We start from the raw sequence: 25,776 nt of genomic DNA, 5'->3' as shown, positions 1-25,776 counted from the left end.
TGTGTTGAGTTGTATTTTTAGGTCCTCATCCTCACCCTCCCCTGTTTTTATTTTAATTTTTGAAGAAATAACTTGTTTTCGGCAATGTCCAAATATCTGATGTCAAGCCTGGAAGAGTTAAGAGCAGGAGTTTGGGAGTCAGGCAGATTTCACTCTGTGTGGCATGACCTTGGGCAAAGTCCTGTTAGGACGGCCGTGTGGCATGACATTTGGCAAGGTCCTTTTAGGACTCCCTGCAAAGCTCCCTCTGTGACCCAGTGACAGGTATGAGCTGGAAATCCCGCTTCTCTGCAGTCAGTCTGCTGGAACTGCTTCAATGGTACTTCACGTTCCTCAAGCCTCCTCGAGGACAGCTCCAGTCACTAAGATGCACCCACTTTACAGGTGGGGCAGCTAGTGAGCCTGTCTGTTCAGCCTGCCACCTCTGAAGTCACTGCGGCTTAGGATGGAAGCACCTCCCCTCTGCAGTAAGTCACTTAAGTAGCCTTTTTTGATACTTTGTTATTGGCGGTGATCTGGAAAACACAAACGGATGCTGGCCTTCCTACAATCTGTCTATTCCTTGGAGCGAGGGCTGAGCCAGGAAGCTGGGCATGGGGTCTACAACTAATACACAAGAAGCCCTCTTTCAAAGGAGAGGAGAGCGCCGTGGTACAGTCGAGGAAGACATCAGCTCATTTGCTGTGGGCTGGAGTGAGAACCACAGCTGGTTAGGTCAACCATCTCATGCTGATCACTAGCTCCGATGGGCAATTATAAATGTCTTTGATTAATAAAAAATGGGGTGATGAATGAATAGTTAATCAATGCAGTCTGGCAGGAAGCCTCTCTCAGAACCTGGGCAGCAGCCGGGGGGTGGGTTTGTTCCACAGGGGTTGGGGGAGCAAGGAAAGGGGTTCTTGGGGTGAAAGGCAACGGATGACCGTTTCTGTCCTGATCCCAGCTCCCTGATTTTATGGTGGGGTTTTCATGGCATCTCTGACGATGAGCTTGGAGTGGGGAGTGAGCTGATGAGTGAGTGGGAAACAGTGTTTTCTGTGCCCACCCAAGTGGGCAGTGTAAAGAGCTGGAAACACGATGTGCATGCATCCAAGAGCTCTCAGCTGTGCCCCTTGATCTCTACGGCTGGACTAGTGCCTGGACTTGTGTTAAAACTGTCTTGGTTAGAGGTGGCCAAGGCAGGGTAGCCTAAAGGCGCAAAGCCAGTCAGAACAGAGCAAACGAGACCCTGTCCGGATCCTAGACAGCTGTTGAGGAAGGAAAAAGAAGAGGTTAAAACACACACACACACACACACACAAACACGAAGTGGTGGAGACAGGGGGCGGGTCCCAAGCCCTTCCGGGAGGGGCGAGTGGAAGTTGAAGAGCAGAGGACTGGGAGGGGCGACGACGGCAGGGAAACCCAGTTTTGGCGCGCGCAAGCGGCGCGGAAAGAACTGTCGAGCTAGCGAACTGAGGAGCGCGAGTGGGACCACGAGTAGGACCGGGTAGGAGAGCGGGCCGGGTCAGGGCGGCCTGGGGTGGGCAGGGCAGCGGTCTGGTGGCGGTGGGGCTTCGGGGACAGCGATCTGCGGGAGAGCGGCTGCGGGATGGGGCCAGACCTCTGGGCCTGGTGAAGTTGATGTTGGCAGAGGTAGCAGGGGATGGGCTTGTGATCCTAGAAAAGAGACTCGTTGGGATATTTTTGCGTAGTGACCAACTAACTAGCCGGGCGACCTTGAGACAAGTTCACAAAACCTTCAGAAGTTTTTAATTTCACTTTGGCGCGTTGAAGAGTTCCAGCTTCTACACGGAGCATTTGTATGATGTACGGTGCCTGCTCTTGTAGCAGACTGTGTTCAGACTTCCAAGTTACTGGTTTCTACGCTCGCTTTTGATATCCTCTCTCCCCCATACTTTGGGCAGAATAGCCTTTTCCTCTACGGCATGCTTTGCCGTCGAGCCTACCTTACTTTGCCTCATCTTCTTACTCATGCGTGGTTTCACAGATGCCTTGAATTAGAGGGGACGTGAACAGTATTGGTTTTTTTTTGTCGTTTCTTTTGTTTTTCCATGTTTGGGAATGAGCTCCAGATACAAGCCACATTCCCTTGTCATGTATGAAAGTTTTCGCTTCCCAAAGCATCGTGCCCTTCTCCTGAGGACCACTTCCCACCGCTTTTCCACAGGCTTCCGGTACCAGGCTGTTTCTGCCGCCTTTTCCAGGATCCAGACCTTTAAACCATTCCATGGTTCTCCTGGCTCAACCCAGAGACAGCTGGAGCAAGAGGCCTCTTTGGATTTGAGGGCTTGCCAGAGGAATTTTCCACACATCCCTACCAGTGACTTGTCTCAAAAGTTCAGGGGAGGCTTTGTGGATCCACTTCACCTCTGACCATGGCAAACCGGGGCCTGCCCCTGTACTTGGCCACCCTCTTGACTGGGCTGCTGGAATGCATCGGTTTTGCTGGTGTCCTCTTTGGCTGGACTTCACTGGTGTTTGTGTTCAAACAAGAAGGGTACTTTGCAGAGCCCTGTGAACAGGACTGCACGCTCAGGAGCAATGAAACAGGCCCCCCTGGTAAGGACAGCGATGGTTTCTTAAAGGAAGTTGAAGAAACTGGTTCCTGGGAGGTGGAAGAGCGTGGGGAGGACCCCTCTTCCAACTCATCTTGCCAGCCTGTCTATGAGGGAGGGGCTGTCAGAATCCTCTGCTTAGAGGGTGTCAAGGAAGGAAGTATCAGATTTTAACGGGGCCCTTAGAGACCGCTACATTGTAACACAACCTGATAGTTAGGTTTCTGATCAGCAACACTGTTCCAGATAGAGAGGACCTTCTTTGGGGAACTAATCTGGTGGGAAGGTTAGGTGATTCCGATTTTGGCTCTTGTAACCTGGGTTCCTAAGAGCGTTCCTTTCCCAGGCTCCAAAGCTCAGGATGAGAAGTTCTCACTCATCTTCACCCTGGCATCCTTCATGAACAACTTCATGACCTTCCCCACTGGCTATATCTTTGACCGCTTCAAGACAACCGTGGCCCGCCTGATAGCCATGTAAGTCTAAAACTCCAGCCTGGGCAGAAGTGAAGGAGAAGGGCCTCCCTCTTCCCACACCCTTGGTTCCCTTTTCTTTGCACCTTCCCCTATAGGCAGTAATGTATTATCCTGTTACTCGCTCCACTTCCTGAGAGGCCTGGGTTACAAAATTAACAAAATGTTCAGCAACGCTATCTGCTTTCCTTGTCTTATCTGATTTCCTTATCTGATTTTCTGGAATCTTGCCCAGTCTCTTTTCCAGCAGGGCCTCACATCTGGGTAGCTCAGGCTGTGTATTTATTCTCCCCTGTTTATCATTTTCTGGGTAACCCCAATGGTGGAATTTCAGGTTGCCTCTGACTAAGGTAACTCTTGCCATGGGGGTTTCCCTTGCAGATGAGCCAGAGACCTCAAGCTGCTTTTGCAGGGTTCTGCTGCCTCCTGATTACTATAATGCTCCTGGCCAAGTTCATTGATAAGCAGGGGCTACTGATCCCTGGTGTAGCCTAAAGCAGGAGCCAGTAAGTGAAGAGCTGTCAGGCTGGGAAAACAGAGTAAAGCAAGTTCCTCATACTTTAAGCTTTCTGGAGAATAGTGAGCCTAAGTCAGACAAGCTTGAATTTTCATTTTCTTTTGCCTCTTCCCCACTATGCGTCCTTTGAACTTCTTTTTTTATGGTATGGCTTTCGTTATCTATGTTTACAAAGTCCTCCACCTCTCAGAGGGCCCTGAAACCTTAGGATTTTTTTTTCCCAGGAATCACTTGAACTTGGCTGTTTTTTTTATACTGCTGGAAGTGGAACCCAAGGCTCCATGCCAGCCAGGGAAGTGTCGTCTTCTCTCCTGGTTACTTTTCTATTGCTGTGGTCAAATAATACAAAAAAAACAAAAAAATAAACAACAACAACAAAAAAAATGACCAAGGCAACTTATAAAAGAGAGCATTTCACTGGGCTTCTGGTTGCAGAGTCTATGATGGTGAGGAAGGACATTTCCTTAGGTAACTGCACAGCAGATAGAGGCTCACATCTGGATCCATGAGCAGGAAGAGGGAGTACAATTGGGGTGGCTACAGGCTTTTGAAGTGCCACAGCCAGCCACCCGTGACACACCTCCTCCAACAAGGCCTTTCTACCAACCGGGAACCAGGGACATAAATGTGTGAACCTATGGGGGGCATTTTCATTGGAGCGACCACAACTTCTAAGCCACACCCCTAGCTGTGAACTCAGCTGCTTTGCCTTTGGAATCTAGATCAGTCTGATCCAAGCATATCCAGACTTTCTCTCATTACGACACCAAGTTGTCACCTGAACTCTCAACAACCAGAAAGCCCAGCCACACACACACACACCACACACACTCACAATCTCGATAGCATTTTTGCTCTGTCTATGATTCTGTGAGTTCAAATACGTAGCTGTTCTTGGTTGCATGTGGTCACTAACCCTTTCCTTCTCCTGAAAAGGGCCACTGAGGCCCAGAGAACGGCAGTGCCTTGTCCAAAGTCCTCTGTGGAGGAGGAATAAGAATCCAAGGTTTCGATTTGCAGATTAGGCATCAACCCCTTTCCCAAGCGGTTGGCCTCAGGACAAGAGGGCCTGCCTGGGCTTTTCCCACTGTGCTCCTGAGTCTTTTACACATCACATTGTCATCAGCTGAGCTCAATAGCCAACACTTCCCAGTTTAGCCTTAGAACCTGGGAGGAGCAAAATGCATGTCTTAATGACTTTCCTGATATGAGGAAAAATACTGTAATAAAAGCAACTTAAGGGAGGAAGCCCTTTCTCATGGTCCCAGGTTCCAGTCCATCATGGTAGGGAGGTCCCGACGGCAGGCGTCCAAGGGAGCTGTTGACATGTATCTGGGATCATGCAGAAGATGAATGCTGAGCTCACTTTCCTTGTTTTATCTAGCCCGGAATCCCCTGCCATGGGAATGGTTCACCCAAGTCAAGACGGGTCCTCCCCTATCCGTTAATGTGATCACCTCAATGCCAGGCGGTTCTAGGTTGTCATCAAGTGTACGATTGAGATTTACTCTCAAACCGTCTGTGGAGTCAGGTCCGCATCTCAGTCGGCCAGGACTGACTTCTCTGGTGCTGCTGAGGTGCCTTTGTCTCTGGAGTCCCGTGGCTGAGAATGCAGTCGAGGTCTAGCCAATGTTGGAGGTCGAGCAGGCTCCTGGTTGGTCCGCAAGTTTCTTCTTTTAATTGGATGCTTCTGTATTTCAGATTTTTGTACACCTGTGCCACTCTCATCATCACCTTCACCTCTGCGGGTGAGTGCCCACAGGTGGGTGGGAGAGACAAGCTTGGGGGGGGTGAGCGGAACAGGCGCAGAAGGCAGAGGGCCCGTGCTGTTTTCAGAGATGCGCGATTTGAAAGACGCCCTAAGAGCTGCCGGGTTGTTGCTTGTCTGTGAGACGTTTATCCTGAGGAAAGAATTGTATCTACACGGTATTAAAATGCTTTCTTGTTGTTTTGTAACATGCCAGGTAATTCTGAACATAACTTCAATTAGCAGAATCAAAATTGACAACCGCACACACACACTCACACACACAGAAAAAGAAAAATGCTTCCAATGATTACTATAAAAGCCTGGAAATCCCAGTTGTCTGTCTTTTTCCCTTTGTTATGGGGAACAGAAACTGAGATGAGAGAGAGAGAGAGAGAGAGAGAGAGAGAGAGAGAGAGAGAGAGAGAGGCAGAGACAGAGACAGAGAGAGGGAGAGAGAGCACTTGCCTGAGACCACAGATAAATATATGGGAAGTGGGCCAGGAAGTGTGGGGTTAGGGTGGCCAAGAGGTAACTCCTAACATTCTTCCCCGGGGTCAGATTAGGTGGCTTAATTTTGGGGCTTGAGATATAAACATATGTAAATGCATTGGATAATAGCTGTCTTGGAGCCAACTGACATCATGGGGGAGGCTCTGCTTGCGGTTAGCAAGTCCAGGGCCTGAGTGTTTTGGTCCAAACAAATCTCATAGGAGTCACTTTTTTGTAAGTTTTAAGCAATAAGCCTCTATGTAGTTACTTATTTTATAAATCATGTGTGTATTTACATTTGTGAGTTTTGAACAAAAATCCCCTATTATTCATATATATTATTATTTACTTGTGTATGTGTGCAGACATGTGCTTTCACTTGAGTCTGCATGGAGAGTGTGTGTACATGTAAGTAGAAGCCAGAAGTGTATTGTCGGCCCCTCAGATACCTTTTGGTTTTGAGGCAGCACCTCTCATTTTACCTAGAACTTGGTGATCAAGCTATACTTGGTGGCCATAGATGCTCGTGCCTGCTGGGCATCTCCTCATCTATCTTTGTTGGTGTCCTATGACTGTGAAGAGACACCATGACCATGGCAACTCAGAAAAGAAAGCATTAATTGGGGCTGGCTTACAGTTCAGAGGTTTAGTCCATTATCAGCATGGCTGGTGTCACACAGGCAGGCATAGTGCTGGAGAGGTAGCTGAGAGTTCTACCATTGGATCCACAGGCAGGAGAGAAAGAAAGAGAGAGAGAGAGAGAGAGAGAGAGAGAGAGAGAGAGAGAGACAGCCTAGCTTGGGCTTCTGAAATCCCAAAGCCCACCTCCCCGTGACCACTTCCTTTAGCAAGGCCACACCTCCTAGTTCCTGTCAAGTAGCCCCACTCCCTAATGACCAAGCATTCAAATATATGAGCTTATGGGGGCCATCCTTATTCAAACCATTACACCAGCCCAGCCCAGCCCAGCAAAAGTTGCTCTTCCTCCAAAAATCAGGACTTTTATTCTGGAGTAAGTATTGAGGCTAGGGTGATTTTATTGTGAATCTGGTATCCAATCTTTAGCTCATTAGGAGATGTACATTTGTTAACAGCAGAAAGGGAATGGCAAATAGCGTGAGTCATCTCTAAAATCATCTCTTTCCAGAGCTTCCCTAGGCAGAGAACAATAGTTCCTTAAAGGATGCTAAGGGTTTGCCAGGATGTGTTAGTGGGTAAAGGTGCTTGCCACCAAGTCTGATTCCCAGGACCCTCATGGTGGAAGGAGAGAACCAACTTCCAAATGTTGTCCTCTGGCATTCACGGATATGCCAGTGTGTGTGCACATCACACACACACACACACACACACACACACACACACACACACAAATGTAGACCCCCTGCCAAAAAAAAACCCCAGAAACAAACAAACAAAAAAACCCAAAACTGAGATTGCTAGCGCAGACCTAATATAACAACAAGCTTTGGATTACCTGGTGCAACAGGGTTTCTCTGCATAGCCCTGGCTGTCCTGGAACCCTCTTTATAGACCAGGTTGGCCTTAAATGCAGAGAGATTCACACACCTCTGCCTCCTGAGTGCTGGGATTAAAGGTACAGGACGGCCCTGCCCCGCCAAATTTGTTCCTCTTAGAAGTCACGTTTTCAGTGATTTTTGAGTCGTTTAGAGACGACTACCGAACACGAACATGTTGCTTTCATGCTAGTTTTGCTAACTTGTTGGGTTTTGTTGTTTTGTTGTTTAGAACCAGGAGCACGCTTAATTTCATGCAGCATTTCTAAAGCCAATCTCTCCACAAAGGGAACGCTCAAAGTTTCACAGAGGGAAAGGTCATAGGCATCTCTCTCAGCTTCAGTGAGGCAGGGCAGAGTCTCTTGTGTCTGTGCAGCGGGGAGGAGAGGGAGGCAGATTCAGAGGTCACTCAAGGTCATGCTCCTGTGGTGGCGGCAGTGATGGAGCAGGCATCTGTGGTGTACCAGTGACCCAGGACCATGTTTAGTGAGGAGAAGAGGGTCTCAGGACATCTCAGCAGGCACGACTGGGTAGTCTGTTTACCATTCCCTAAAGCCCTCAAAGGATACCAGCAGGCTGCTGAAATGAACTCCAAGTATTGCTGGGAATCTAAAGCTGGTAGGAACTGGAGCCTCCTAGAGCAGAGAGGAGTGTGTACAACTTCCGGGGCTCTGGGCTGCAATGAGATCACCACTCCTGTGACTTTTATGGTTCCAGACACTGCCTTGCTGCTCTTCCTGGCCATGCCCATGCTCGCGGTGGGAGGGATCCTGTTTCTCATCACCAACCTACAGGTGTGAGCTTGTGTTCCCCTTATCCCAGGAACCTGGGGGAGATGGGGACGTCATTTGTTTCCAGAGGAGTTGACCCAAACCAGGGTGGGAGGAACTGGGGGGAAAGCGGTTGGGATATTAATCATGCCAGGCCCAAACTGGGTGCCAAGGAGGGAAAATAACTGTTTCGTGATTAAATAAATCGGCTCGATTTGTCCTCTCCAGATCGGGAACCTCTTTGGCAAACACCGCTCAACCATCATCACCCTGTACAATGGAGCGTTTGACTCCTCCTCCGTAGTCTTCCTCATCATTAAGGTAAAAATACCCGTAGCTGAGCTGAGGGGACAGTCCAGGGACTAACGTCACTCCTGTGTGAACACAAGCACCCACGTTAGAGTTCCAGAGCCCATGTGAAAAAGCAGAGTGTGCGGGTGTGTGCTTGTAATCCCAGCGTGGGTGTCAGCAACAGGCAAATCTCCGCGGCTAGCTTCGTTCACGTGGCAAACACAAGGCCAGTGAGAGACCCTGTCCCCTGAGGAATGGTGTCCTCTGGCTTCTGTACACTGTCACCTGCCTTGTCACACCTGTAATACTATTACTCAACACTAACTGAGCCCCCGAGCCCTTACTCATTCCAGATCCTGTCCTGCAATGGTGCCTGCCAGCTTTGAAGGTGGGCATAGTTTAACTCCCATTCCTCAGGTGACACAGTTGAGTCTCAGGGACGTCATGATGCTTCCAAAGGTTCCTCACTAGTAACCATGGGATCTGAACTTACACAAAGGCCTGTCTTTTTCTGGAGGTGAGCTGTGATCACTAAGCTGCCTCTTTATGTTAAGACTATACTCTCTTAGCTAGGAAGGAAAATGTGGTCATGATATCCTTGAGTCAGGGAAGGACAGAAACTGGGGACTCTGTAGGAGGGGGCATTTCCTGAGTGAGCTGCAGCTTTGGAAAAAGGTAGGAAGGGCCAGTGGGGACCTTGGAGACCACACAGGGGCCTTTCTAGCTCTCCCAAGGGCTAGCCATGAATGTCAGAGAACAAGCAGTTGGCATGGATGTTCGTAGCCCATTAACAACCATTCTGCTAATGGTTTTGTTTTTATTAAATAATTAATTAATTGTTGTTATTATTTAAGGCAAAGCCTCTTCAGCTGGCCCAAGACTCACTGTGGAGTCCACTTTTCTCTCAAACTCGTGATCATTCTTCCTCAGCCTCCAAGTGCCAGGATTACAGTCATGTGTCACGATACCTAGCTTCAAATAATTTGGTTTTGAGACAGCATCTGACTGTGTAGGGCAGGCTGGACTGAATCTTGGAGCCCAGGCTAGCCTCAAGCTCTCTGTCTTTCTGCCTTAGGCTCTCCAGTGCTGAGGTTACAGGCAGGAATCACAGACCTGGCTTTGCTGACTTTAGTGTTTGTCATTGCTAACAGTTTTATCTTGCTAGTGCCTTACCTAGCCCATGGGATGGACTCTGATTGGCCTAAGGTAGCCACGGCAAGCTCTCTCTCTACCACCAGTGACAGGTGGAGCTGGGCTTGTGATAAAGCCCCTGCAAATGAGATAAAGCGGGTGTATAGTGCCTAACTTGAGGGGACGTTTCCTCCTTGAGGAAGGGTGAGAGCAGAGTAGAAAGAAAACCTTGAGGCTGGGACTAACTCAGTAGTTAGCATGCCTGCCTCACATGCACAAAGCCTGGCTCAACTCCCAGCACTGTATAGTCAGGCTGGGTAGCATGCCTGCAGTCCCAGCACAAGGCAGAGGAAGGCCGGAGGTCAGAAGGTCAAGGCCATTTTATGCAGTGAGCTCGGAGCCTACCTGGTCTACCCAAGACCTTGTGCAACAACAGAAGCGTTCTTCCCATCTTTCTCTGCTCTTCCTCTTTGAAGGCCGCAGTGGGATGGAGGATGTGGGAGGCGCAATAGGAGGAAAAGCAGTGGACCCCAAACTGCTCAGGCTGGCACTCTCTCTGGGCTTCTATCAGACCACCCATGGGTTCACGAACCCCACTTAGTCCCATGAGCGCCTTGGGCAGAGTCTGAGTTTCCCGGGGCTCGCTAGACCCTCTACTGCTGGTGCAAGAGCCACTTTCCAGGTTCCCTTGCCTTGAAGCATCTCCTCTTCAGAGCTGGGAGGGAAGAGGTGGGGCAGGAGTGGGAGTCTTAGTTCAATAGGTCTCAGCTGCTTTCTCTGTGGCCTCTGAGGTTTGTCTCATTTCGCGGTTTCAAACCTGGAAGTTGAGGAATTAAGAGGTTCCCTTTGTTGTGTGAGTCACTCCGGGGAACACAGGGAGAGTGGCCCTGTGGCTTCCCACAGATGTCTTTTATAAGCTCAACTCATTTTTTTAAAATAGCCTTTTATTATTATTTTCTACTAAAACTTTATTTTCATTTACATACCAACCACACTTCCCCCTCCCTCACCTCCTCCTACCCCCTACTACCTTCCACCCACCCCCTCTCCATCTCCCCATCCACTCCTCAGAAAGGGTAAGGCTTCCTATGGGGAGTCAACAAAGTTTGGCATATCAAGTTGAGGCAGAACCCCGCCCCCCTTTGAGGCTGAGCAAGGTATTTCTCCATAGGGAATGGGCTCAAAAAAGCCAGTTCATATACTAGGGATAAATCCTGGTCCCCTGCCAGTGGCCCCACAGACTGCCCAAGCTGCACAACTGTCACCCACATTTAGAGGGCCTAGTTCTGTCCTATGAAGCTATGACAGCTCCTAGCTGTCAGTTCAGAGTTAGCGAGCTCTCACTAGCTCAGGTCAGCTGTTTCTGTGGATTTCCCCATCATGGCCCTGACCGGTTTGCTCATTTAATCCCTCCTCCCTCTCTTCGACTGGCATCTGCGAGCTCAGCTCAGTGATAAGCTGGACTCTTGTGTGAAGAGTTGGCTGGAAGGACATCTTGGAATAGGAGAGGAATAGCATTCGACTAAAAAAATCTCAGAGAGTCATGTGAGGAGGTGCCACAAGGCTGTAGGGCCAGGTGACGAGGTGGACCCCGCTGCTTCCTGGGCCCTAGGCGAAGGATGGTGAGGACCAGGAGTCCTTGGGCAGCTCCAGGAGGGCAGGAAGGAGGCTGTGCTGGAGCTTTTTAGAAATGCGGCTTCCAGCTTCTGCCGCCTACACTTTTCACATGTGATAAAATACATATAGCATAAAATATGCTATCAGGATTTTAAAAAATTATCTATTGATGTAGTGTGTGTGTGTGTGTGTGTGTGTGTGTGTGTGTTGGGGGGTGGGCAGAGCATGTTGGTGGAGGTCAGAAGACACCTTGAGGGAGTCCATCCATCGTGTGGGTTGTGGGTGAGAAACGCAGATATCCAAGCTTGGTAGCAAACACCTTCACCCAATGAACCATCCTGCTGACCCATAACCATTTTTTAAGTGCACAGATTAGTAGTATTAAGTACGTTTATGCTGCTGAGCAACCAGCACCATCCTTCATCTCCAGAAATGTTCACGTTATAAAATTGGAACCCTGTACCTGTTAACGCAAGTTCCTCATTACTCCCACCCCCGTTCCAACCTCTAACAATTGCATTCTACTTTCTATATGAGGCTGACTATCCCAGGAATTCTCTTGTAGGTAGAATGATGCAGAATTTGTCTCTCTGTGACTGGCTATCTTCACTTGATGTCTTGTTCTCAAGGTTTATCCGTAATGTGCCACGATAGCCTTCCCCTTTAAAAGGCTGAATAATACTCCGTCAAGTAGCCATATGACATTTTGTTCATTCCTTTGCTTACCTGCAGACACTTTGTCTCTCCACCTTTGACCATGGTCTGTAACACCTTGTGAGCACTGGTGTTATTCTGATGAGCTGCTCCTCTCTCCATAGCTCCTTCATGAACGCGACATCAGCCTCAGGTCTTCCTTCCTCTTCCTGTCTGTCTGCAGTGTCTGGCACATTGGGCGCACTTTTCTCCTGATGCCTCGGGAACATATCCCCTACCCACTGCCTCCCAACTACAGTTATGGGTAAGCATGATTGGCCAGGGCCCCACCTCATCTGAGGCAGGAAAAAGTAATGATTGTGTGTGTTATAGGAGAAGAGTGTATTAGTTAGCTACTCCCATGTAACAAGGATGCCATGCATTTATTTTTCCTTTCTTCCTTTTTTTAAAAAAAGAATTACTAATTTTTATTTTATGTGTACAAGAACTTTGCCTGTGTAAATGAATGTGTCTCATGTGTGTGCTTGGTGCCCACAGAGGTCATAAGTAAGTGTCAGATCCCCTAGAACTAGAGTTACAGATAGGTGTGAGCTGCTGTGTGTGCTGAGAACCAAGCCTGGATCCTCTGAAAGAGCAGAAAGTCCTTCTAATGACTGAATCATCTCTCCAACTCCTAAGAATTTATTTCTTACATCAGAGCCAGACTTGGATGATCTTATCATTCATGCCTCTGATCATCTGGTGTGTTAGCTGGGAGTTGGTTGGTCTGCCATGCCCTAGCTGACATTTGGTTTGGAGTGACAGGTATGGAGGTGTCATAGGCTAATGCTCCAACAGGCTTGCTTGGGTATGCACACACAGTGGTTCCAGGGTTCAGAGAGGGGGCAGAAATGCCCACGGTTATTTGTAGCTTTGACTTAGAATTGATGTGTCACTTGTATGCTGTGTTGATGTGTACTTGTATGCTATGTTGATGTGTACTTGTATGCTACGTTGATGTGTACTTGTATGCTATGTTGATGTGTCACTTGTATGCTACGTTGATGTGTACTTGTATGCTATGTTGATGTGTACTTGTATGCTACGTTGATGTGTACCTGTATGCTATGTTGATGTGTACTTGTATGCTATGTTGATGTGTACTTGTATGCTACGTTGATGTGTACTTGTATGCTATGTTGATGTGTACTTGTATGCTACGTTGATGTGTACCTGTATGCTATGTTGATGTGTACTTGTATGCTATGTTGATGTGTACTTGTATGCTACGTTGATGTGTCACTTGTATGCTATGTTGATGTGTCACTTGTATGCTACGTTGATGTGTACTTGTATGCTATGTTGATGTGTACTTGTATGCTACCTTGATGTGTACTTGTATGCTACGTTGATGTGTCACTTGTATGCTACATTGATGTGTACTTGTATGCTACATTGATGTGTACCTGTATGCTATGTTGATGTGTCACTTGTATGCTATGTTGATGTGTCACTTGTATGCTATGTTGATGTGTACCTGTATGCTATGTTGATGTGTCACTTGTATGCTACATTGGTGTGTCACTTGTATGCTACATTCTCTCGGCTGAAGCAGTTCACATGTCTAGCCTAGGTGATGATGAGAAATGGGCATAGTCCATTGCCAGGGATGGAGACAGAGGAGGTGGATGCCACAGTCATGTCAGCGGCCAGCTATAGGGAGCTGAGGCGCCATCCTCAATTTCTGCTCACTTGCTGTTGTGATGCCCCATGTGCTCTTTGAGTTCCATTCTCATGGTCACCTTTCCCACGGATAGCCTTGCCTTTGCTGTCCAACTCTGAGAAATGAGGCTCCAAGGGGCAAGCTGGAGCCCAATGAGAAAGAGTCAGAGCTGAGATGTGTAGCAAGATCCACCCTCTTCCATGCTTCCCGAGTATCCCAAACTCGTCTGCCTATGAGAATCAATCGGATCATTACAATAAAAAAGAAAACAAAAATGGAAACCTGGCCCTTATCCAGTAGACATTCTGATGTACTTGGCCTGGGCTGCTACTTGTCCAACAAGGTTGCTCAGAAGTGGTTCCATGTGTGGTACGATAAGGATCCCCTGCACTGTTAGCTCTGGTCTAGGTTTGGTCCAGATCACTCACAGTGCTTGGCCTGACTGCCCAGGCTTCTGTTTCTGCAGCCTGTGCTCTAGGTTTGGCACCAGAAAGGAAGAGAAGGAAGCGGCTGAGCATGAAACCAAGGAGCTGCAGTCAAAGGAGCTTTCGTCAAAGGAAGGTGAGTTCTGTTGGTTTTCCCATGTCTTCTGCAGACACTGGCAGCCCGTGCATGTCTGCTCTTAACTCCAGGACATCTTCCCAGGGGCTCAGAATGAGGCCAGGCCAGGCCCGGCAAGGAAGACCAACCTTTGTGTATTTTCAGTGTTTCTTTCTCCTCTTACCCACACACTTCAACTCTCCTCATGCTGAAATCTACCTTCCAGTGCCCTGATTCCCACATCCTGGTCTTGACTCTCCTGGGATCCCAGGGCACCAAGGCTGCCATCTGCATCTCTGTTTCTTTACATCTCTTGGATCTGACCCCTTTCCATCTGTCCCCTCTTCATCGCTTCCTCCTTTCCCTCTTCTGTCTGCTCTGGGTCTTTGGTTATGAATATTATAAACCATCTCTGGCTGCAGTAGAAGTAAAAATAGGAGGAGGGTGGAGGGAATGGAGGGAGGCAGGTCAGAGGGCAGAAGTAGCAGCTGGGCAGGAGGAAGCAGTTTCCAGAGCAGGGCAGTTAATAGAATTACATTGTATCTGAGATTGTTTTTTTTTTTCTTTCTATATGAGCAGATTTTAGCTGTTCTTGGCACACAAAAAAAATGGGCAACAATATGAGATGATGGATATGTTAATTTGCTTTGCCATGGTAACCATTTTACTATCTATATGTACCCGATGACAGCATGTTGTATGCCTTAAATACACACAATGAAATTTATTTGTTAAAAAAGAATAGGGGCCGGGGATGTAGCTTAGTCAGTAGAGCTCTTGCCTAGCATGTGCAAAGTCTTGGGTTCAATCCCAGCACTGCATACATCTGGACATAGTGGTAATGGGGATCAGAAGTTCACTGTCAGCCTTAGCTACATATTGAGTTCAGTGCCAGTCCGGGCTACATAAGACCCTGCCTCAAACAATAAAAAGAGTCAGAGGACTGTAGAAGGCTCACATAGTCTAGAGGAAAGTGAGTTGCCAGGCTACAGAGGTATGAAACCAGGCTGCCTCTGGGCATTCCTGGAGCCTGGCCTTTAGCCAGCCTACCTTCTCAGGTCAACTGGTTGAGGAACAGAACATTTAATTCATGGTCTCAATGGGACCAGGGATCACAAGGGAGTCCTAAGGAGATGAGAGATTCTGGGGCCAAAAGAAAGGCGGGGGACGCAGAACAGGCCAGAGCAGTAGCTGTTTGTCACTAGTCCGCACTGTGTCCTTGTCTGTCATCTCACCAACCTGGCTGAGAAAGATCAGGAAGGCACAGCCTGAAGTGTCATTGAGTAGACTGTGAGAAACAGATCAAATTTCAGGACGCGGGAAGAACAGGAGGAGAGCCGCCCGCCTGAGGTGGAAGGACAAGATGACAAAGCAGGGTGGAGGGGCAGAGGGAGTTTAGGTCACTCATGGAAGACAAGCACAGAAGGTGAGCTCAGGCCTGAGACTGTCTTGTGAAGGGCCACTCTGGCCCATCCAGCCTCTCTCTTTCTCTGTCACTGATGCCCACGTCCTTCTGTCTCCGCCAGAGAGCTCTGGACCAGGGCAGCAGCAGCAGCAGGAGCAACGGTCTTTTCGAAGCTGTGCGCTGTCACGCCGGTTCATCTTGCATGTGGCGTGGCTGTCCACCATCCAGTTATGGCATTACCTCTTCATTGGCACTCTCAACTCTCTATTAACCAGCTTGGCTGGTACTGACAGCGTGCAAGGTATGTGGTGGGCTTCGAAGCCATCTCCCCGTTGGTCTCAGGTAGGGACTCAGGAATGGGTGCTGTGCCCGCGGAGCCGTGTGCTCCAGGAGGGTTTCTGGGGGCCTGGAGGGTGGGGCTGGGGAAGAGAAATGAGGGATGGGAGAGTCTTCTCTTGTACATTACCTGAACATTTCTTCCTGCCCAAATCCTCTCTGCAGTCAGCACGTTCACAAATGCCTTCGCCATCACCCAGTTTTTCGGGGTGCTGTGTGCCCCCTGGAATGGCATGCTCATGGACCGTCTTAAACAGAAGTATCAGAAGGAAGCCAAGAGGACAGGTGAGGGTGGGAGCCCAGGCGCGAGCTCTTCGCAGACTCCCGCACTCTGCTTATCTTTGCTTGAGTCCCCGAACTTGCTTGTTCAACCCTTGGTCACCCATTTTGTGGCAGGCACAGTAGCAGACCCTTGAGGACCTATCAATGGATGAGATAGGTGTATCTTGTCCTCCGAAGCTGTTCCTAATCCAGAGGGTGGGGCAAGGTAATCAGGTAGTTACCATCCATGCATTAGGGCAGATGGTCCGTAACCGACGGAGTGTTGTGTCTACGATGAGGCAAAGTCACACCCACATAGCCATTCTGTATCTATCTTTATTGTCCATAGACTACATGAGAGAGTCAGCACTTCACTGTATAGTAGGCTTTCTGTTAGGTGGTTTTGTCTTCCCCCCCCATTTCCCCTATGTGAAATGTTCTGAGCACATTTGAGCTAGCATACACTGAGCCATGATACCCCATAGGCTAAGTATATTAAATGCATTTTCAGATTGACAGTATTTTTGGTTTCTGATGTAGCTTCACTGTGAGTTCGGGAGCCTCTGTGAGCACGCAAAGGGCTCTGGACACTGAGCAGGGTATATCTCCTGTTCTGGGTGAAACAAAGTTTCTAGGGAAGGCAGAGGGAGTGGCTCCTAAACCAGGATGGAAAACGCAAAGACGGGAGGAAAATCAAGGGGCCTGATGGTGGCTGAGGGGCACCACGGCATGGTAGTGGTGAAAGAACAGGCATTCAGGGATCCTGATCCCTCCTGCAAGCGATTGAAGCTAACCAGAATGCAGAGTGCATGGGAGTTGCAGGGAAAACCTGGGGAGATCGTGAGAAGGATCCTACTCACTGTGCCTTAGAGAGTTAGAATGTGATCCTTAGGTGTGACTGTCAGAACAGAGGGATGCTGGGACCTTTCACCCCTGGGGAGCAGGTGGATAAGGGAGAGAGGAAGAGAACACTGGTTTGCTGTTGGCTTTGCCCGCTCCCCTCCCTGCTCTCTACACTCTAGCCCTGAGGCAGTATTTTGAAATCAAGTTTAGACAATATACCGTATTTACTTGCAAATACTCCGTAGACTCTCCTTAACAGAGCTCCTCTTAAATAAATATGACCATGAAAATCCCCAATGATTTCTTAATATATTCTAATACACGGCTGCTTTTCAAATCTCCTGACGGTCCTTGCGGTATATTATTTCATGACTGGCTTGTTCAGTGTCTCCGTACAAAGTTCACATGAAGTTGAAAGGACAAAGCTCAGTTGAATGTGTCTTTGGCATCTTTATTTTTAAACATTTATTTGTTTAAGACAGGGCCTCCTCTAGCCTAGGCTAGCCTCCAAGTTACTATATAACAAAGGCTGGCTTTGAACCCACTCTGTAGTCCAGGCCTTGGACTCCTGGTTCTTCTGCTGTCGCTTCCCAAGTGCGGGGATAACAGGCTTCCCCCCAATGCCCAGCTAATGGACCTTTCTTCCTCTTCTTTCTCTGGTACCAGAATTCTGAGTCTCACGCATGCGCTGAGTTCTATCCCTCACCCCGATACTCTTCCTTTACGATTTATGTTAGTTATTTGTTGAAGAGAGTGGAATATTTTTCCTGTCAGATTTCCCACATTTGGTCTTGGCATCCTTTGGGTATTTCGTGAATGGGTTCCTTTGATTGGACATGTCCTGTAAATAGGCAGATTCGAAGCTTGGAGGAGACTCAATTTTTTCTTTTCTGGCAAGAATTCGTGGGAATGGAGTTGTGGCCTTTCTCTGGTTCCTTTGCAGGCCCCTGCTAGCCCGCCGTCTTTGCTGTTACGGCGCTGACATAGGTCAGTTGCCTCAGAATTTGACAGTCTGATCTATCTGCTATAGAGCTTCCCATCAGCCTGAGCAACTAATGATTTCGCAACCACTGTGATCAATTTGAGACCCATGATCTGATTAGAGTGCTACTTCCGTCTTCAGCTTTTAGCAGATACGATTCCTCCAAAAGACGCGATCTCTCGGACTGTTCTTCATGCTGAAGGAGACGCCTGCCTTCCTCCTGTTTAATCAGGATGTTTCAAACTTATTTTTTTTTTTTGAAAACTTTATTTTTGAGAATTTCATGTGTATACCATAAGATAGAATCATACCTGATTTTTTTTTCTGTTTGAGGGAGGATTGCTTTGTTTAAATTTTTTTTTTAACCTCTCAATGTATCTGATGTGTTCTATGCTCCCATTCTTCTCTGCCTTCTTCAGTGCTGGAAACGGGGCTCAGGGCTTCTCTTGTGCTGTGCTGTGCTGTGCTGGGCAAGTGCTGTCCCTCAGAACCACAATCCTGGCCCTCACTAGTCTTTTATAGATTCCTCCCCCCCTCAAGTGCTGGGATTGGGGTGTGTGCTACCATGCCTAGCTTAAAGTATTTTTTTTTTTTTTTTTTTTTTGGTTTTTCGAGACAGGGTTTCTCTGTGGCTTTGGAGCCTGTCCTGGAACTAGCTCTTGTAGACCAGGCTGGTCTCGAACTCACAGAGATCCGCCTGCCTCTGCCTCCCGAGTGCTGGGATTAAAGGCGTGTGCCACCACCGCCCAGTATTTTTAAATTCTGTTTATATATTTATTTGTGTATGTGTGTGTGTGGGGGGGTGCATGCCGGGGTGTACCTGTGAAGATCAGAGGACAATTTGTGGGGTTCAGCTCTTTCATTCCACCGTGCGGCTCTGAGCTATGGAATGAAGATCGCCAGGCTTGGTGACAGGCACCTTTACCTGCTAAGCCAGCTCAAAGGCCCCCACCATTCTTCCTCACACCCATCTTTGTGGGACCTTCAGACAGGGCTTACTGACTTTAGACAGTGTCCTTGCCTTCTGTTGAACTGGACCTGTCTCCTGCACCAGGCTTGAAACCGCTCATCTGTCCAAATACTCTTGGGTCTCTATTGGAAACAGCCTTTAGAGACCTTGGCTTGGGTGCTTGTTCACTCCGTGTATGCTTATTCTTCTTAAAATTAATTTTTACACTCGGGAGGCAGAGGCAGGCGAATCTCTGTGAGTTCGAGACCAGCCTGGTCTACAAGAGCTAGTTCCAGGACAGGCTCCAAAGCTACAGAGAAACCCTGTCTTGAAAAACCAAAAAAAAAAAATTAATTTTTACAGTTAGCTTGCAGTGTTGTAGGCTTCCTTATGGCATTTCATACATTTGGTATACACTATTCCTATTCATCCCTCATCCCTACTGTCTCCTCGGCCCTGCCTCCTCCTGCTGGCCCCGCCTCCTCCTGCTGGCCCCGCCTCTTCCTCCTGCTGTCCACGCCTCCTTTTCCTGCCCTCCCCCAGTCTTTTTCTGCGTTTTTTGTCACCCTCTTTCATAGGAAATATTTCTGTGTGCTCACAGTCTCCTCTTTTTTTTTCTTTTAAACTTCAGTGACACATACTCATCTAGGCACATGCGTGCACGCTCTGGTGTGTGAATGCTCCATTCTTTCCATCTGTAGCAATCTCTAGCTAGCACCCCTTCCTCATATGCTGGCCCATCCCACTCCACAATTTCTTCACTGCCAGCCCACTTCCCTTTTCCCCAAGCTCACTCACGCCAGTGTGAGGAAGGCAGCTTGCACCCCCCACATGCATATACATACACATACACACATGCACATACACACGTGTACACACACGTGTACATACACGCACACACACGTGCACTCACACATGAGCATGCACACACACACACACACACACACAAGTCCAACTAGACATGGAGCTATGTTCATTGGTCTCATTTTTTGTTGTTGTTGCTATTTCTGATATCTTGGGATTGCTTTGCTTGCTTTCCTCCTGTTTAAACTTTACTGAAAACACTTCCTAAGTTAAGCATTTACATTTCCTCAAAACTAAAACTGGGAAACAAGATGTTGAGTTCCTTCTTTGCTTCTTGTTTTCCTTTATTTCCTCCTTTCTGTGAGCGTTTTACTGTTTTTCTTTAAAACACAATAAGCACCTACGTAAACATATTTCTGTATGCCTCCTTCCTTGGATAAAAGTCAGAGCGCCATTCGCACAGCTGTGCAGCTATCTTCTCCACGCCTCTCTGTTCTGAGACCCGCCTCGCGCCGTAGCTGCCACCCAACTCTCGGTTATGTGGCTGGCTCGGACTTGGTACCACGTCCTTCCGTTGGTGACAGTTCATATTGTTTCCAGTGCTTTGTGACACCGTTTCACCGGTTATGCTATAAATGACAATGATAATGATAATAATAACCATCATCATCGTCGTCTCTGATTCCGGGTTGCAGGGAGCAAGAGTGGCATGCAACCTGTTCAGAGGTTGCACATCTGTGAGTGAGTTAGGGAGCCCCAGGAAACTGGGAGGAGCAGGCACTTTGACTGTAGGTGGAGAGTCAGCAACACTGAGGAGCTGGTGTTGAGATGAGACCTGGTTCTGTTTGGACAGTTCTTACCTTCTTCCTGTTCTCACCCTCTCTTCCCTTCTGAACCAGGCTCCTCCCCCTCGGCTGCAGCTCTTTGTTCCACGGTGCCTTCACTGGCCTTGACATCTCTGCTGTGCCTGGGCTTTATCCTGTGTGCCTCCATTCCTGTCATCCAGCTGCAGTACGCCACCTTCATCCTGCAAGTCATCAGCCGCTCCTTCCTCTATGGGTGCAACGCTGCCTTCCTCACGCTGGCGTAAGTGAGGCTGGGGCAAGGGGCAGTGGGCTGGCAGGGAAGGAATTATGGAGTGGGGTGGGCCTGGAGGTGACCAGGTCCGAGGGCATGTGAGGAAGGGGTGCTGGCTAGAGACTGATAGGTGGGAAGGATGGAGCGTTCACACACCAGAGGCTTTGTGTCCACTGAGATTCTCTGTCCTACTCAGCCCTCACTACCCGCTTCTTCGTGCCTTTGGCACTCTGTTCTTGCTTCCTTCGATAGCACTGCAACTGTCTTTCCCAGGCACAGGCTGGGTCCGGGACTCTTCTGTTTTCCCAGGGCCCATTACAGTGCCCTGGTCTTATGGTTAGAAGGACTGAGCAGAGTGGGTGCAGGAAAGGCTTGTGTGGGTGAGTGAACAACAGGCCCAGGATAGGAGAGCTGGATGCTCAGCATTCTTAAATAAATTCTGCTTGGAACCAGAGGACTGTAAAACTCACGAAACCTGTCTTTCTTTCCCTAGTTTCCCTTCAGAGCACTTTGGAAAGCTGTTTGGGCTGGTGATGGCTCTGTCTGCTATTGTGTCTTTGCTGCAGTTTCCCCTGTTCAAACTCTCTCCACAGAACATCGCCGTTTACGTGAGTACCATCCAGGGCCTGATTCTGGCCAGTGTGTATGTGGACCCTTGACTGGAAAGGATACCCAGGCTGGACCTACTGCACAGGGCCCCAGCAGGGGGCACCCTAAGCTGATTCAAGAGACCTGGATGAGTTATAGGCTTCCATGGTGCAGAGCCCGGAACATCCAGGGTTTCACTTTTCAAACTAGGTTGACGGCAGAAACATGGCTCAAACTGGGGTTTCCTAAGATCAAAGGATTCCCTGAGAGCCTGTGCTTTTCATAGGTCTGGAGAAAAACAGTCGTTTGTGAGTGTGTCCATAAATATATGTTACTCCAGAATAGGATGTAAAATACTCTCAGAATTTCAAGCAAAAGGGTCTCCCACTTTCAGTCAGTGTAGACCAACCTTGGCTTCTCTACGGAGACTATGGCATAGGCTACATTTTTCTGAGGCCAGGAGCTTCATGCTTTCATCCCTGGGCCCCATACCCAGGGAATGTTAATGGGTCAGCCCTAGGAGGTCCTGGCTCTTTAACTCTGGGGGAAGATTGAGGATCAAAGAGATTAAATGATTTACCAACTCAGATAGAGTCACATACAGCTAAGACAGAAGTCTCTGCCCTTGGCAGTCAGAGTTCTGGCCACCCATGACCCTACTTGCCTCATTAAAAAGAGATCAGAAGGGCAGGAAAGATGGCTTTGGCTTAGTCGTCAGGGTGCTTGCTGCCAAGTTTGGCAACTTCAGTTTGATCCCTAGGATCCATGGTGGAAGGAGAAACCCAACTGGTACAAGTTGTCCCTAAATGTGCTCTATGGCACTGGACTCTCTCTCTCTCTCTCTCTCTCTCTCTCTCTCTCTCTCTCTCTCACACACACACACACACAAATAAATAAATATGATTCTATATGATTCTTTTTTTTTTTTTTTTTTTTTTTTTTTTGGTTTTTCGAGACAGGGTTTCTCTGTAGCTTTTTGGAACCTGTCCTGGAACTAGCTCTTGTAGACAAGACTGGCCTCAAACTCACAGAGACCCACCTGCCTCTTGTAGACCAGACTGGGCTCAAACTCCCTGAGACCCACCTGCCTCTGCCTCCCGAGTGCTGGGATTAAAGGTGTGCGCCACCACCACCCAGCCTTAAATATGATTTTTTTTAAAGAATAAAGTGTAATGCAAGTCTTTAAATTTATCACTAGGAATAATGAGGCTACACTTAAAAACTATGAAAAATTTCCTCAATGTGACATCAGGAGACTCAACATTTAGCTGTGTCCCCAGCTCCTCAGTTACCTGTGCAGGTCACTGAGTATTCTCTAGGCCACTGCTCACTCGTGAAATACGCTTCGTCCTCAGCACTAAATATGTCATGTGTGGTGCTACATGCTTGTAAGTCCACCATCTGGGAGATGGGTTAGACGCTCAATGTCAGCCTGAGCCATGTGAGATCTATCTCAAGAAAGAAAAAATTATGAAAATAAACCACAAGTCCTTCAGGTCAGCTTGGTGTGTGTGTGTGTTGGGGGGAGAAAAATGGCCCAAGTAGGACTTTGTTCCTTCTGCTGGTGATAGGTGCAGCTCACGGCTACTGGACTGGCCCCTTCTCTCTGTTTCCCCAGGTGTCGATGGGGCTTGCCATCTTTCTGACATTGGCCCATCCCTTCCTGGTGTACCGCGAGTGCCGTGCTGAGAAAATGAAACCTTCTGTGACTCCCTAGCCGAGAGGCCCTCACGCTCCAGCCTTGATGGTGCTTTTCTTGAGCCTTCCACATCCGCAGAGACTTTGCCTACCCTGGAGAACTGTATTAAGAGCCATAGTTTCTTTGTTTGTTGGCGTTTAAGTGCCATTCAGTACTTTTGATCACCAAGAAGAAAATTTCAGTGGCCCAGTGGCTTGCATTCACACCGACCTACAGCAAAACCTCATGTGAATTCTCTTCGGTTTGGGAGCAGGAAGTTACTCCTTGCGCAGGGTCTCAGTGGAGGTCACTGCAAGGGACTGGGAGATGTCACCAAAACCCATATGCAGAACGCTTGCTACCCTCTGGATTTCCAGGATAAATGTGAGGTCATTATGGCCTCTGTTGTTCACCTGACATTTAGGTACCACACAGAGAGCAACTCAGGCTCCCACACACACACATTTTTGTAAGAAAACAGTCCATGAGCTTTGGGGAAAGAGGAGCACACAGAGGTCCCTCTCCCACTGCTGATGGATGACCTTGGGCTGACCCCTGTAGGTCAGAGCATCTCTCTTTTTCTATGTGTAAATGATAGAGCTCAGAGTCAAAGACCATTTTCGGAACTGATATCCTGGAAAGTTTTTTTAAATCAGTGACACAAAGTCATGTTACCTTCAAAGTATTTGGGAACCAGCTGGCTGGCTAGTCAAAAAGATTTTGGACACCCCTCCCCCTTCTCTGTGTGTTTGTGTGGTTGAGCAGTTTCTCCTCATCAGGAAGAGGGATGTTTATTGACATAGGGCGCCCTACCATGCACACACACACACACACACACACACACACACACACACACTCACACACACACACACGTCTCAGGCCTGGAGAGATGACGTAGCTCTTAAGAGCACTGGCTGCTTCTCCAGAGGACCTGGGTTTGATTGCCAGCACTCATGGTGGCTCACAAATTATAGCTCCATTCTCTTCATGAGCATTGCACACTCATGCACAGACATGCATGTTTTGTATACAAAACACCCATGTACATTAAATAAATAAATTTTCTAGGGGACAGTTTTATACAATAATAAACTCTATATTTAAAACAACTATTGCTTTCAGCTCTTTGGGTTTGTGTGTGCATATGTTTACATGCGTGTGTGTGCTTGTGGGAAGGTGCCATACTTGGGGAGTGGGTGCAGGGTAGAGTGGAGGGGTCTTGCTGCTCACTGTGGGATGGCAGCCTGACACAGAACTGGGGCATGGGGGTGGGCAAATTCCTGGGTCTGGGGAGTGAGCTCCCAGAGTCCTGTCCCCCTCTGCATACCCTTCAACCTCAGCCGATACCAGCTCATAGAGCTAGATGCCTGCATTCAGAGGGTCTCAGGATAATCTCAGTCAGTCGCCAGCACCTGGGAAAGCCCCTCAGCCACCTCAGTCACCTGCAAAGGGTGTCCACTCATTTCTTTCCCCGAGAGTGGCGGTGGGAAGGAAGGTAGAAGCCCATGAGTTCCACTTCTCTTTTTACTCAGGACCAGATTAAAGAAAGGCAAGTAGAGAGAGGGAGGTGGGCGAGATGGGAAGGTCCAGAGCATTCCAGTTGTTTTCATCCTACCTGGCAGAGAGGGAAGGTGGGGCAGGATAGCAGGGAGGAAGAGGGCCAGCGGACAGATTCGTTCATCTACCCACTCCATCATTCAACAAGGGTTTATTGTCTCTCTACAGTGCGGCAGATGCTGCCTTGGGTGCTAGGGATGTAGGAATGCCCAAGAGCACAGCTCTTCTGTCTTCTGTTGGGGTGCTACAAGAATTGTTCCCAGAGGTCTAGGAACCTGGGCCTGACGATGGAGAACACAGTTCTAAGGTATGGTGTTAGCCTTGTTACTCTGCTCAGGTGCATCTGGATCCGTGGTTCCCAACCTCCCCAACGCTGCGACTCTTCAATACAGTTCCTCATGTTGTGGTGACCCCCAAACACAGAACTATTTCATTGCTACTTCATAACTGCAGTTTTGCTACTGTCATGAATCATAAAGTATTTGATATGCAGAATATCTGATCTGTGACCCCCCCAAAAGGGTCACAACCCACAGGTTGAGAACCACTGATCTAAAGGCTCCCTGTGGTATGATCTCTCGACCTTCCCCTCTCCCCTTCTGCCTTCAGGGGAGCACAGCCCGTTCTGTGGACCAAGGCCATGGTCTCTGTGTATGGACACTGGTGCCTCTGTATAGGCTATCAATTTTCTCCGCTTTGGAAACCTATCATTTTCAGGTCTCTAGAAGTCCTTCCTTGGGCTCTCTAGCAGCAGAGTCTCCATCCCTTGGTCACACCCATCTTGGTGACCAGAGACAGACTGCTTGCCTGGGGCAGCAAAACTTTGGAAGGTGGTATCTGGGTTGTACCTGATAGAATACCTGCCCTGTGCTTGCTGTATACAGGGTGCCAGTTAAAGGTCACAGTGTCTTAGTTAGGGTTACCATGGCTGTGTTGAAATACCGTGACCAAAGGCAAGTTGCAGAGAAAAGTGTTTATTTGGCTCACACTTCTACATCATGGTCCATCACTGAAGGAAGTCAGGGCAGGAACTCAAACACGGGAGGCAGGAACTGATGCAGAGGCCATGGGACATTCCTCATGGCGTTCTTATAGGCCCTAGGACCACCAGCCCAGAGATGGCAGCACCCACAGTGGGCTGGGCCCTCTTCCATCAGTCGCTAATTAAGAAAATGCCCTACAGCTTGATCTTGCAGAGGTATTTCAGATTCCTTCCCTTTAGCTGACTAGTCCGTGCCAAGCTGACATGAAACTAGCCAGTACTTGGAGTGCATGGCCGGTGGATGAAAG

General features: G+C 48.5%; 1 protein-coding gene across 4 annotated transcripts; it reads left to right on the top strand.

Moving 5' to 3' along the window:
- Window positions 1-223: 223 nt before the first annotated feature.
- Slc43a3 (solute carrier family 43 member 3) lies at window positions 224-24,038 on the top strand. Of its 4 annotated transcripts, none has more exons than XM_038336970.2 (13): window positions 224-467; window positions 2,208-2,562; window positions 2,905-3,034; window positions 5,250-5,296; window positions 8,019-8,095; window positions 8,300-8,392; window positions 11,929-12,068; window positions 13,933-14,027; window positions 15,533-15,712; window positions 15,913-16,032; window positions 20,486-20,672; window positions 21,157-21,271; window positions 22,870-24,038. In XM_038336970.2, the coding sequence occupies exons 2-13, from the start codon at window positions 2,379-2,381 to the stop codon at window positions 22,966-22,968; spliced, it is 1,467 nt and encodes a 488-aa protein (XP_038192898.1). In that variant the 5' UTR covers window positions 224-467; window positions 2,208-2,378; the 3' UTR covers window positions 22,969-24,038. The 4 variants fall into 4 exon arrangements, with proteins under 4 accessions (XP_038192898.1, XP_038192894.1, XP_038192895.1 ...); XM_038336966.2 differs by having other exon boundaries at window positions 2,171-2,562; XM_038336967.2 differs by lacking the exon at window positions 224-467 and adding an exon at window positions 1,360-1,489 and having other exon boundaries at window positions 2,171-2,562.
- Window positions 24,039-25,776: the final 1,738 nt, after the last annotated feature.

The sequence above is a fragment of the Arvicola amphibius genome, chromosome 7, assembly GCF_903992535.2.
Source record: "Arvicola amphibius chromosome 7, mArvAmp1.2, whole genome shotgun sequence".
Lineage (NCBI taxonomy): Eukaryota > Metazoa > Chordata > Mammalia > Rodentia > Cricetidae > Arvicola > Arvicola amphibius.
This window is presented reverse-complemented; position numbering and strand designations above follow the sequence as displayed.